The following is a 12,925-nucleotide window of genomic DNA, read 5'->3' as shown; positions in this document are numbered from 1 at the left end:
GAGACCAAGACACAGTTTAAGCCTTTAAGGACAAGTGACAACATCAAATTATCAATCCATCCACGCTTTCCTATTGGCTCCATGCTTCACAATTCCACGTAATGTTTCACTAACGGAAAGACTAAAAATTACAATTAAGCTTTTGATTTAATGAGAGGGTTTTTTGAACAAATGCCTTTAGATATTGGTTAAAAAACTTAAAAAGAAAAAATATTTATTGTAAAGATCATAAGAAAACGTAAAAAAAAATCACTAACAACACAATTTTGTGTATCTTAATAAAACATTTCTCTTTTTCGTTTCTTAATAAGGGTCCTTAGAGCAACACAATTTTGTACATCCCAATAAAAATATTGTAATTTTATGAGAGCAAAGTGTACTTAATGCTTAATCAAAGAAATTAAAATTAGAATTAAAAAAAGATGCATAAGCAGTTTTATTGGCATGGCAACATTATGTTGGTAGAATAGCTATCATTGCGATAGTGGACCTTTTGATTTAAGCCTCTATAATAATTGGACTTATGTATTTCTCTTTTATACTATATAATATATGTGTTTCCTATCCAAGGATGGTGTTTTTTTTCCTCTCTCCATAAACAAATGTTATAGTTAATGAGTTGGTTTTTGCTGACGATACCACGCTTAATTGGGCTACTGTTTATGAAGCTTCAGGAGTTGGAGAGCCAAGAATGTATACATGGAGAAAAACAAGCAAAAAAAAGAAAAGAGCCATCAAGTGGAGTATTATTATTGGAGCTGCCCAACAAGCCTCCAAGAAAGGTCCAAGTCCAGGTGCAACTTCAACCTCAAGAGGAAGAGGGAAAGGCAAAGAGGTTCAAGTTGATGAAGAAACAGAATTTGAGAGCTCTAAGTCTGAGGAAAGAGAAGAATTATTTAACTTTGAATATGAAGGAGAAGAGGAGGAGGGATATACCCCACTAGATAAGAATGAAATTAAATATGTTGGGATTGAGGAAGAGCCAGAAGATTAGAAATTCAGGACATTAATATTTTGGTTTGCATTGAATTATTTTTTTTTTATCATTTTGTTGTTATATCAGAAGTCTTGAACGAGGTGTTTTATGGAACTTGGAAGCTTGCTGATATTTGAATTTGAAGTTTCGAACTTCCATTGCTAATTTTATGATTGTTTCTTATTGTATGAAGTAGAACAGATTGATCATTTTTATTTTCTGTTATATTATCTACTGTTTTTAGTATTTATATGCTTTTTTTGGTATTTATATTTGCTGCCTTTTCTGTTTTTTATTTATATTTACTGTTATCTACTGTTTTTTTAGTTTCTATATATATATGTGTCTGCCATTGGCCACCACGTCATCCGCAATATGTTTATGGCAGATTTTGGGTTCTTCTCCTCTATGCTCTATCATCCGCTATTAACAACACTGGCCAAAAGGCAAATAGAAACGCCTCGACTTGTTTAAAATAGGTCCAAGTCAAAATAACACCCAAGAAGTAGGCTTTGCCAACACAACAACATTAGGGTCGTCCCCTTCCGACCCCGGTTCGAGTAGCTTTTTGGGAAGACCGTTACCACCACACTCATGGCCTGGCTGGCCTTCCAGTGTTGGTTGGATTTGGGATCTACTCCGCGAGGAGCAGTATAGACATAGACGATATAATCATGACCTCTCTTTTCATACCGCTAGGGGTAAAAACCTTTATTTAAAAAAAAAATGTCCTCTTACATCCATGATTTTGAAACTTTTCTTTAACAGCTTTTCAAAAGAAAAGAACAAAAAATAAAAGAGAAAATTATCCTCTAAGGATTTTTCCTTCACAAACGATTTTTTCTTTCATAATAAATTAATGCTCAATCTACAAATAATAAGATCTCTTTCTCTCCTATCTTTCTTCCCTTAATTATATCTAATAAACCACTCTATCTAACTAACTAAGTAACTAACTAATCCCTTAATTAACTAATCAATATCCTAACTTTAGTAACTAACTCACCTCTCTCATAGTCCTAACACATTCCACTTTAAGATTCCAGTAGGTGTTATAACAGTTGAAGAGCACATTATATGGGAGATCATGAAGATCAAGAAAGAATCTAAAACATAAAGGATAAGATAAAATGAGTTCACAAGAAAAGAACATAAGGATAAGGATGCAATGAGTGCACCTTAGCTACTGGTTCCATCTCTGTTGCAATATGAATCACGTGTAATCCTGGACTAAATATAAAAATAAGAAGACCATGAAGGATATACAAATTGCAATTTAGCATTAAAAGTCAATACCTTTTTGCAGATGATAAAAGTCCAAGAAATGTAGAAATAGCCTCAGGTTCACTCTTTTCTTTGCAAGCCATATATGTATTGCTAATACGCCTGACTCTCTTCAACACCTTTCTCTCAAAAGCTTGGCATCATCTACTGATATTTTCTTTTCAACCATCAATTAGAAATAACAGTTGACTCCAAAATTCCCATGGCATATCTTCCACTGGTTCTTCCAGTGTCAAGTGTATCTTGAAATTCCTTCACCCACTGTTGATATAGCTGAACATAAGAATTTATCTCTTCATCAGATTTTTTAAGACTGTCCTACAATAGTTTTATCTTTCGTTGCATTAGTTCATTATATTTTCGAAATTTATCAGATGATAGCTTATAGATATTAGCTTCTTCAGGAGATGCTTCCAATTTATCAACCTTCTTTCAAATAAAAGCTTAAAGATATTGCAGCACGATAAAAGCTTGATCAGCTTGTTTGGTTGTTTTATCAAGCAATGATTGCAAATTTCAACCTTATCCCATAAAGCCTTGCATTCAACTGTAAGTGTAGAAAATTTTGATACATCATCTTGAGATATTGATAAAGGACTAGTGTCTAAAATTTGACACTGTATACTTTAATATTATGATAGAAAAGTGATGCATTGGTCCATGTTCAATAAGAAACAAAAACATCAGAATGTGAAGAACATTGCAAAGTGAATAATCAATTTCAACAAATATCAATACAAAGAAAATCAAACAAGGAAATGCATTAGCAACAAAAGTCAAATTAAATCTATATATAATGAAAGAAATTAAGTTAGAGAGTTGGGAGTAAGGACAAATTGGAAAGTCATCTCTATACATTAAAAGCTAAAGTAATGACTTAATTGAAATCCAAACACATCTTGGTTCTTTGGTCATTGGTCATTCCCTCTAAAGGAAATCCTCACAAGTATTACAGTAAGAAAGTTAAACGCATAAATAGAAATTAATGACTTAAAAAATGATAGATAAATTAGAAAACTACAATCTCAATTATTTTTCATTGATTCTATAAACTTTTTCCTAGTCATTCGAGTAGCAAAATTTGGAGTTTGGATACTTCTGGAAGCTTTCTTGCAAGCACTTTTTTCAGATTCAAATGCCTTCCACCAATCCTTAATTGTGAAAGCTCCCTTCTCGACAACCTATTGATAAGTGTCAAATTTCAATTATTTTTGGGATTAAATTGTTAGCCCTTATCTTTCAATTATAATAATTTTCTTATAAATTACCCTTAAAATCTAATTGTTTTATATATAGTGTACATTTACTAATGTTGTTGTTTAAATATGAAAGATTCATTCATGATTTTATAGGCTTTGATGGTTGTTTGTTAGATTCAGAAACAAAGCCAAAAGGAAGGGCAAAATGATCTTTTCACAAAGATTTCTTACCTCAAATTCATCCAGGCTAGCAACCAGCTCACCTGGGCTAAAGATCTTACTTCAGCCCTAAGCAAGCAACTCGCCTGGGTGAGCTACAGCTCGCCTGGGCGAATTTGTCTGCTCTCCTAGGCTGTGTTTCTATAAATAGTCATGTATGTTGAAGGGAGAAGATCATCCAGCATAACCAAAAAGCAGAGAAAAATGCAGAGAGAGCAAGGAAGAAGAAGGAGAAAAGGAAAAGTAGAGTTGAGGCGCTGCAGAGTTGTGACCGTGGATCACATCCCCTGTCATTTCTCTTGTTTGCGTAATGATCGGTTAATTTTTCTTAAGGATTGGACATAATCTTTATACCCTTATATATCCATTTTGATATTATATATGTATGAATCTTTTCTACTCATTATTGGTGATTTCATTCTACTCATAATGCTTGATTCTATTTGATTACTAGTGTCATGAAATTGGATTTTAAGTGAAACGGAAAAGTAATCTTAGAATTTGAACATAATGATTTCACTCTTTACGTTACGTAGCCAGGAATAGAGCATAAAGTTTTGATTGCAAAAAACACGAGAATATAATTGTAATGTTAGGGTATTTATTGCATATGCGAGTGATCGATATTTAATAAATATTCTTAGGTTCCAAGTTTGAGGGATCAACTTGGGACAACTTAATGTGTGCATCAGTAATGTTAGAAAATGATTCATATATGGTAATCTTATTAGGATACTAAGGATATGAATGATGAAATATAATCCTATGTTTTCTTGAATTAATTAAATTTGTTTCCGTAATTTTACGTATTTCCGACGCACTAAATTCCGTTATTCCTGTAATTCTATTATTTTCGTTATTTTCGTAAATCCGTTATTTTCACTATTCTTTTACTTTAAGTTATCTTTAGTTAGTTGAACCAAAACTAATGACATTCAATCAAATTTGTACATAATTATTGAACTGGTAACCTTTATCCCAAGTACCTGTGGAGACGAACTCTTTTATAAATGTGTAACCTGCAATGACAATTGGTATGCTTTCCAAAAGTCTAACACCTATTTGGACTAAAACTTTCTCCAACCAAACATCAAGACTTCCATTTCGAAAATAAGTTGTCATGTGCCACAGTGTTATTAAAAAGCGGCCATGGCGGCGCCATGGTGGAATGGCGTCACGGAATTTCGAAAAAATGCCACCAAATAGCGGTGGCATTGCGGGTTGCATATGGCGGCGCCATGGTGGTCATGGCGGAATCGCGTTTGTGACACCCTCTACCCCGACATATATATAAATAAAAAAAATATATAAAAATATATTGGTAAACAAAATCACATGGATAAAAGGTTCACATTCACTTCAATTACCAAATAAAACTTATTAAAAATATATTCGGCTCGAAACAAGGTCGCCAAGATTTACAAAATGTTTTGTTAAATCAGTGAGGTAAAATGAAATAGACTAACATCATGCAATTAATATAAACTTATGCCCCAATGTCACATCCTATCAGAGCATTGTGTCTCAACGTCCTTCAGTACAAGGTTTCTTCAACAATTCACCTAGTCATCTGCTCCGCCGAACACAAAGTTCAAGATCATCACAGGATCCAAACACAAATAACACACAGGGAGTGAGTTATCACATTTGTTGGATCAAGTGACCTCGGAATAATTAAGAAGGGGGGATTGAATTAATTATTAATGAACCTTTACTAATTAAAAATCTATCCTTCTTAATGTTACTAGATTCAATTAGGCTTTTACTATAATGTTAAGAAAGTAAAGAACAGAAATAGAAACTTAACCAAAAGTAAAAGCGATAATTAAAGTGCACAGCGGAAATTAAAGAGTGTAGGGAAGAAGAAGACAAACACAAGAATTTATACTGGTTAGGCAACAACCCGTGCCTACATCCAGTTCCCAAGCGACCTGCGGTCCTTGAGATTTCTTTTCAACCTTTTAAAATCCTTTACAAGCAAAGATCCACAAGGGATGTACCCTCCCTTGTTCTCTTTGAACAACCAAGTGGATGTACCCTCCACTTGAACTGTTCCACAAGAGATGTACCCTCTCTTGTTCTTAGTCACAACAACCCAAGTAGATTTACACTCTACTTGTACCACAAAGGATGTACCCTCCAATGTGTTAAGACAAAGTTCTTAGAAGGTTGGTCCTTTGAAACTTTGTGAAGGGGAAACAAAAGATATCTCAGGTGGTTAGTCCTTTGAAATCTTTTGTTTAAGGGAAAGGGAAGAATCAAAAGAATTCTCAGACTGTGTCGTTTTGAATTCTTTGAAAAGGGAGAAGGGAGACACAAAAGAATTCAGGCGATTAGTCCTTCGTTCTTTTGGAAAAGGGAGAAGAGAAACACGAAAAGAATTCAGGCGGTTAGTCCTTGGCGAATTCTTTTTGGCAAAGGAAGAAGAGAATGAAAAAGATGAATAACACACTTTTTTTTTCTGTGAAAGAACAAGGTTTGGAAACCAGAAAACTTTGAAAGTTTTTGGTAAAGGAAGAAAAAGAAGAAGAAGATATTCAAAAGTTAATTGAAATGCAAGTCAAGGTCTTGCTTTTATATACTCTTCATGTATGGTCAAGAAAACCATTGGAAGAGTTATAACCTTGAGAAAAACCTGAAAACCATTGGAAGAGTTACATCTCTTAACTTTTCATACAAAACTTGTCACTGGTAATTGATTACCAAAATCATATAATCGATTACACAAAGCTTTTTATGAAAGGATATGACTCTTCACAATTGATTTTGAATTTCAACGTTTAGATACACTAGTAATCGATTACCAATATCTTGTAATCGATTACACCATTTAGAAATCAATTGGAACGTTGCAAATTCAGTTAAAAAACTTTTGAAATCAAACTTTGTCATTGGTAATCGATTACAGGAAACTGGTAATCAATTACCAAAGAGTAAAAACTCTGGTAACTTAGAAAATTTGAGAAAAACTTTTTTGAAAAACAAAATTGTGTTGTATTTGTTTTTTGAAAAATCTTTTCAATACTTCCCTTGTGAAGTCTTCTTGATTTCTTCTCTTGAATCTTGAATTCATCTTTTCTTGAATCTTGAAATCAAACTTCTCTTGATTTTTGAATCTTCTTGATTTCTTCTCATGAAGCTTGAAATTAAACTTGATCTTGAACTTGTTGACTCAATCTAGAAATCATTCTTTGGACTTTTTGTCATCATCTTAGTCATCATCAAAACTACTTGAATCAACTTGGTTCATCATCATGAAGCTTACTTGTACAACATTCCTAACTAATGAAGAGAAACAAGACAACATATAGTAGCCAACTAAAATTTACTTAGCATAGCTCACATTAATTCACCACTTTGTCATTCCAATTTTACTTTTTAATCATCAATCATACCTTTCAATCATCAATCACAATACACAAGAATCACACACTTCGATAAAGACATAATAACACATCAATTTCATTATAAACAATTAGCAAGCTTATGCAACAGTTATGCTAAGACTCAAGCCTATATGCAATGTGGTACCATGTCAGTGAAAAACCTCGTCGAGCGCCTAGGAGTACATGACAAGACAAACCACACACTAGCAAGTCAAGTCACTCTCACTATGTTTTGCGAGAATATTCCAACCATATGGGATCAACATAGGCTTAAAGGAGCACTCAAGTCGGGTGACCCCCAAGGCCTACACTCTGAAGAGTCCGTCAGGGCCTCTCCCTCCTGATTCAGGTCCAACCCAGAAAACATTTTAGCATGCAGACTCTATCTATGAACTATACAAGACACATGACTCATCAATTGTTCTCAAATATTTTTAACTCGTTGCCCTTTAAGGGTCTTGACATTAACTCGTCGCCCTTAAAGGGTCTTAGCATTAACTCGTCGCCCTTAAAGGAACTTAACATTAACTCGTCGCCCTTAAAGGGTCTTATAGTCGCGTGATTGTACAATCCACAATTTACAACTCAATGCACACAACATCTCAATCACGTGCATACTCAATTTATCACATAGACTCGATTTCAATCACAATGTTATAATCTCAAAATAATATGTTATCACACCTCATGAATCATACACACTTTACCTATGAACTATGCAATACACACAACTACTCAATTATTTTCAAAATCATTTTAATTCGTTGCGCTTGTGATTAAACTCGTCGGGTTCCCACAATGGATCCCATCACAATACTCCTCACGCAAAACTTGTCGCCCTTAAAGGGTCTTACAATTGTGTGATTGCACAATTCATAGCTCACAACACAATACACATCTCAATATACATGTATTCCATTATTCATCACATGTTCAATTCACCACATACTCACAATTTGAATCATAATTTCATATCCTCAATATAACAATTTATACAAAAGACTATCACAACCTTGGGAGTAAAACCTCTCAAATAATATTACACAATTATATCAAAATCATAGGTCAAAATATACAAATATCAATAGCACAATTTATCGAGCAATTCTCATTAGAAAATCAATATTTTAATTATAATCATAAAGGAAAAATAGAAATTTAATAAACATTCCAAAATAAAACCCTAATTTAATCCTCTAAGGATCCCTACACATGTTCTCACTAATCCTCAATTGTGAATAACTTATCCCTTACCTCTAAGAGGACTCACGTGTCTTCCAACAGCAATAGTGGCATCTCTAGTGGTTCCCTGAGATTCCTCCAGTTTTTTCTCCGACTGCTCCGATAGAGTTCTCAAACGTCAGAGAGACGGAGAAGGGATTGAAGCCTCCATTTGTACTGTCTTCATGTGATTCCTTTTTCTCCATCCACGATTATTATCTCGTAAATCCCAACGGTGAAGGTGTCCGCAATTGAATTTTGAACAAAATATACAATTTTCGTGGAAATCCAACGGTTAAAGAAACGGGGATCATAGTTTTACTGAGACAGTTTTGAGGTTCTGCGGGAAAAGAAAAAGCTACAGTGCGAAGGGTATTTCTCTTAGCCCTGACATATTTTTGCAATTCTCAACGGTTAGAATGCTAAGAATTGGGTTACAAACGTGGTGCTCAAATTTCATGACGATCCAACGGTGAATGAGTCCAAGATTATAGTTTTTCTAAGACAAATTTGGAGGGCTGCGGGAAAAAGAAAGGGCTTTGGGAGGAAAAGAAAGAAAAACGAAAATGAGGGGAAGAGGAGGCATTGTCAATCTGAAAACTGACCTAACATCGCTATTTATACCTAGCATACTCATAACTTATTATTTACTCTATTAATTTATTTTTATTATTTTATAAAAAGGAACTCCATTTTATCATCTATCAAATGAATAAATAAAATAGCTTTTTTTCTCTAAAATTATTATTTTATTATAACTATTTTTCTTTATTTATTTAATTATAAAACATCATTATTCTCTAAAATTTTATTTACGAAAAATGGGATGTTACAGTGTTAATGACGGAATAGCAGGTTTATTTTTTAAAACGTGCGCGACATAGGGGTTGGGCTGACCTGACTCAACCCTACCCGAGTTTCTCCTGCAAAAGGAAACTTGGAGCGCGAGAACAAAGCCACGAACAGAACAACACAACAGTCTTCAGTGGTGTGACCAACAGCAGTCTCCAGCGCACGAACGGCGGTGACGACGACGGCGACGCACACGACGTTCTTGAGCACAATGGCGGCAACAGGCCAGTAGCACGACGTACACGAGAGTCATGACGCACGACATACACGAGAGACCCAAGCAAGATGCATACGAGAGAGAGGACGCAGACGACCGAGAGACGTCGACGGTGACGACATTGTTCTGGTGCATTTTTTTTGTTGTTTTTTTTTTTTCTGTTTGACACCCGTTTTTTATGTCGGGAGCTTTTTCTCTTTTTTCTATTTGACATCTTTTTTTATTTTTGACACCCTTTTTTTATTTTTGACACTTGTTTTTATTTTTTTTTCTGTTTGACACCACATTTTTTTTTGTTCAGTCCTCTTCTAAATGGCTGAACCATCATCCAATGTTGTTACTGCAACTGCAACAAGGAAAAATAAGACAAACCCTAGATGGAAATATTGTCATCCACTGGTGGAAGGGGATACAAACACAATTGTTTGTAATTTCAGTGCAAAAATCACAAAGGGAGGAATAATCAATTGTTTGCTTATTTTGAACTCTTGAATAAGTTTATTTGGTGTTGGTACTTAGTTATTGTATGAACTCATGAAACTTTTTTAGTTTATTTGAATGCAATCCATTGTTTTTTTTTAATTTTTTTATTTATATTGATATGTATATATTTTTTTGTCCGTCATGAACCGCCATCCGCCATTAACAACATTGTGTGTCACCCTTTGTTAGATATCACTCTGCTCTCTTCCCTAATATTTATGTTCTATGTATGAATTGTAAAGTTGGTCACTAAGCTTTCCATTCAAAATTGGAACAAACTAGTTGCAGTTCTAAGCAAACACTAAAGGCTAAATTTTTGCACTACAATTTATAACTCTGGCTCATATGATTGAAGAGAAATTCTATCATCATTAATCAAGTTGTTCAATTGGAGAGAAATCCTAATCTTTTTCTTTTTTCCTCTTTGCCAATGGCACCATTCACACAAAGAAAATTTAGGAAAAAAATAAATATTGCATAGTAAAAGAAAAAGAGAGGTTGCAGTTTACCTAAGGCGTTGTTGTATCACTCAAATTATCCCCAGAATCATCATTGTTCAATGAAACATCTGAGGCTTCTTCGTCTTGATTCTGACAGAGGCCTCCCTCTGTCAAAGGCTTGACCTGTTATTTTGTTGTCTCTTCAGCTGTGACTGCTGCATAGTGCATTCAACTACACATTGAAACCCTAAATCTCAATAAGGTGTAACATTGAGAGACCATTAAAATTAGTCCTCCACAAGTAATATCTCCTAAATTTCTGCATTTTATAAGGATGGTATTAAAGGTTGCTTCATTTGAAATGCAAGATTGAATGGCCAAGGCTTTATTGATCTACCTTTCAACACATATCCATCCCAACAACATAAGTCGTCATGAACTCATGCCTAACTTTCTTTGCAGACCAAATGCTAGATAAAGGGGACGTAGCCATGCTCTTGCAGAACTGCTGTCAATGAATTTAAGCCTACATAAATATATTCAATTTGTGGATGTGTCCTATCACCTATTATAAAAACATGCACACCATTCACAAGTTCAATCCAACTACAGCCTGGTCTCTTCTTCACATTTTGTTGCTTCATTGTATACCTCCACTCCAATACTTCCTCATATCGACCAACAACTCCATAAACATTTGGCATTAACACATAATTTTCACAATGGTATGGCTCAAGTTCAATCACCTTACTAGCAGCAACCTCGGCCAAGTCTATGTCGTTGTGGAGACGACAGGCTACTAGCAAAGACCTTCATCCTACGGGATCAACCTTAAACGGCATTGTTAGAACTAAATCATATGCCTCCATCAGCTGCCCTGCATGGCAAAGCATGTCAATCACACAGGTGTGTGTTCAATGGATGGAGAAACACCATATTTTGACTCCATTTCTGAGAGAAAGCCAAGCCCCTCTTTCACCATGCCAGCATGGCTGCATGCAGATAGCAATCCAACAAAACTGATTTCATTAGGTACCATTTGAGCCTGACACATACGAGAAAAAAATCCAATGCCTCACCACCATAACCATGCATTCGATAACCAGTGATCATGATGTTCCATGATGCCACATCCTTCTCTCTCATATTAACAAAAACCATTCGCGCATCTCTTATGTTCCCACATTTTGCATACATGTCCATCAAAGCATTGTTCAGTAGAACATCATCAAAAACATCGTGACTTTCTTCCTTTGCCAACCCATTTACAACCATATACCCATGTATCTCTCTACCATGCATCAATGCTGCTAGATGAGTACAAGCCGGAAGTATTGTTGTAACAATGACCAAATCAGGCTGAACCCTGTTGCTCCTCATCATTCTATCAAAAAGCCTCAAAGTTCCATAATGATCACTACACCGTTCATGAACCGACATGATCGAGTTCCATGAAAAATATATATCTCGTCCATCATCTCGAACACACTCAACACATCACCAACACATTTACATTTCCCATACATATCAATCAGTGCATTAGAAACAACAACTCCGGATTCATAACCCATTTTTGTCACAAACCCATGAACAGCTCATCCATTGTCAAAATCCCCCATCATAGAAAATATCGACAAAACCCCAGTAACTGTGTATCTACAAGGAACCACCCTGTTTCCCTCCATCCTCCTAAACACCCTAAGAGCCTCCTCAAACCTCCCAATCTGCACAAACCCATTAACCATGGCATTCCAAAGCACCACATCTCTCACAGGCAATTCCTCAAACACCCGGTACGCCTCCCTCACTAACCCGAATTTCAGGTAAGTATTAACCAGCGCACTGCCAACAAACACATCCAATTCCAAGCCAAGCTTAAATAACAAGCCATGAATCTTCATAACCATGACACCATCATCATCATCACCACAGGCTCTGATGACACACGGGAAAGTGAACTTGTCAAGAGCAATACCTAGATGCCTCATTTGGTTATACAGAGCAAGGGCACGTTGGGGAAACGCGTTTGCAAGGAAGCCAGCGATGAGCGCGTTGTAGGCAAAGATGTTTTTGTTGTGATGGGTGGGGAAGTTGAAGACTCTGAGGGAATGGTTGATGAGGGAGCACTTGGAGTACATGTTGATGAGGTTGGTGATGGCGATGGGGGATTTGAAGAACGCGTTTTTGAGCAAGTGGGTGTGAAGTTCCTTGCCTTTGGAGAGGTTTGCATTGTGCGCACATGATTGGAGGGTGGAAATGCATGTTCCTATGTCGTATGTTGAGAAACCACGACAATGGTGGTGGTGTTGTTGTGGTTTGGGGATGACGGTTCTCAAGAGTGTTCTTCCATTCATCTATCCCGAAGAGTGAGGTTGAGAGAAAAAAGAGTTCCCGAACAGAAGAGTCAATCTTAGTTCTGGAAGAGAATGATTATTATGTTTGTTGTTTATGTTTTTGCATAGTTATAAACCTATCTAGGAGTAAGCGGTAGGTCCAACCGGTCACACGAACCGGACTTACGGGGAATATTCAACTATGATTTTAGAGGATTTTAAAAAAAGATTTAATGTCATTTTTCTTCATTGTATCATTCATATGTTTCATTTTAGTAATTAATGTTTAAAAGTTGTATTTTGATATTTTAAATT

At 35.5% G+C, this 12,925-nt stretch overlaps 1 protein-coding gene across 2 annotated transcripts; it reads right to left on the bottom strand.

Moving 5' to 3' along the window:
- Window positions 1-496: 496 nt before the first annotated feature.
- Window positions 497-12,698, bottom strand: LOC100805122 (pentatricopeptide repeat-containing protein At3g14730). 2 transcript variants are annotated; one of them, XM_026129697.2, is made up of 2 exons: window positions 10,347-12,698; window positions 497-2,533 (listed from the first exon to the last, which is right to left on the bottom strand). In XM_026129697.2, exon 1 carries the CDS (start codon window positions 12,629-12,631, stop codon window positions 11,873-11,875), a length of 759 nt encoding a protein of 252 aa, XP_025985482.1. In that variant the 5' UTR covers window positions 12,632-12,698; the 3' UTR covers window positions 497-2,533; window positions 10,347-11,872. The 2 variants fall into 2 exon arrangements, with proteins under 2 accessions (XP_025985482.1, XP_025985483.1); XM_026129698.2 differs by lacking the exon at window positions 497-2,533 and having other exon boundaries at window positions 9,945-10,596; window positions 10,675-12,698.
- Between the last annotated feature and the right edge of the window lie 227 nt (window positions 12,699-12,925).

Source organism: Glycine max, chromosome 8 (assembly GCF_000004515.6).
Source record: "Glycine max cultivar Williams 82 chromosome 8, Glycine_max_v4.0, whole genome shotgun sequence".
NCBI classification, from domain to species: domain Eukaryota; kingdom Viridiplantae; phylum Streptophyta; class Magnoliopsida; order Fabales; family Fabaceae; genus Glycine; species Glycine max.
Note: the sequence above shows the minus strand (reverse complement) of the source record. Positions and strands in the feature narration are given on the sequence as shown.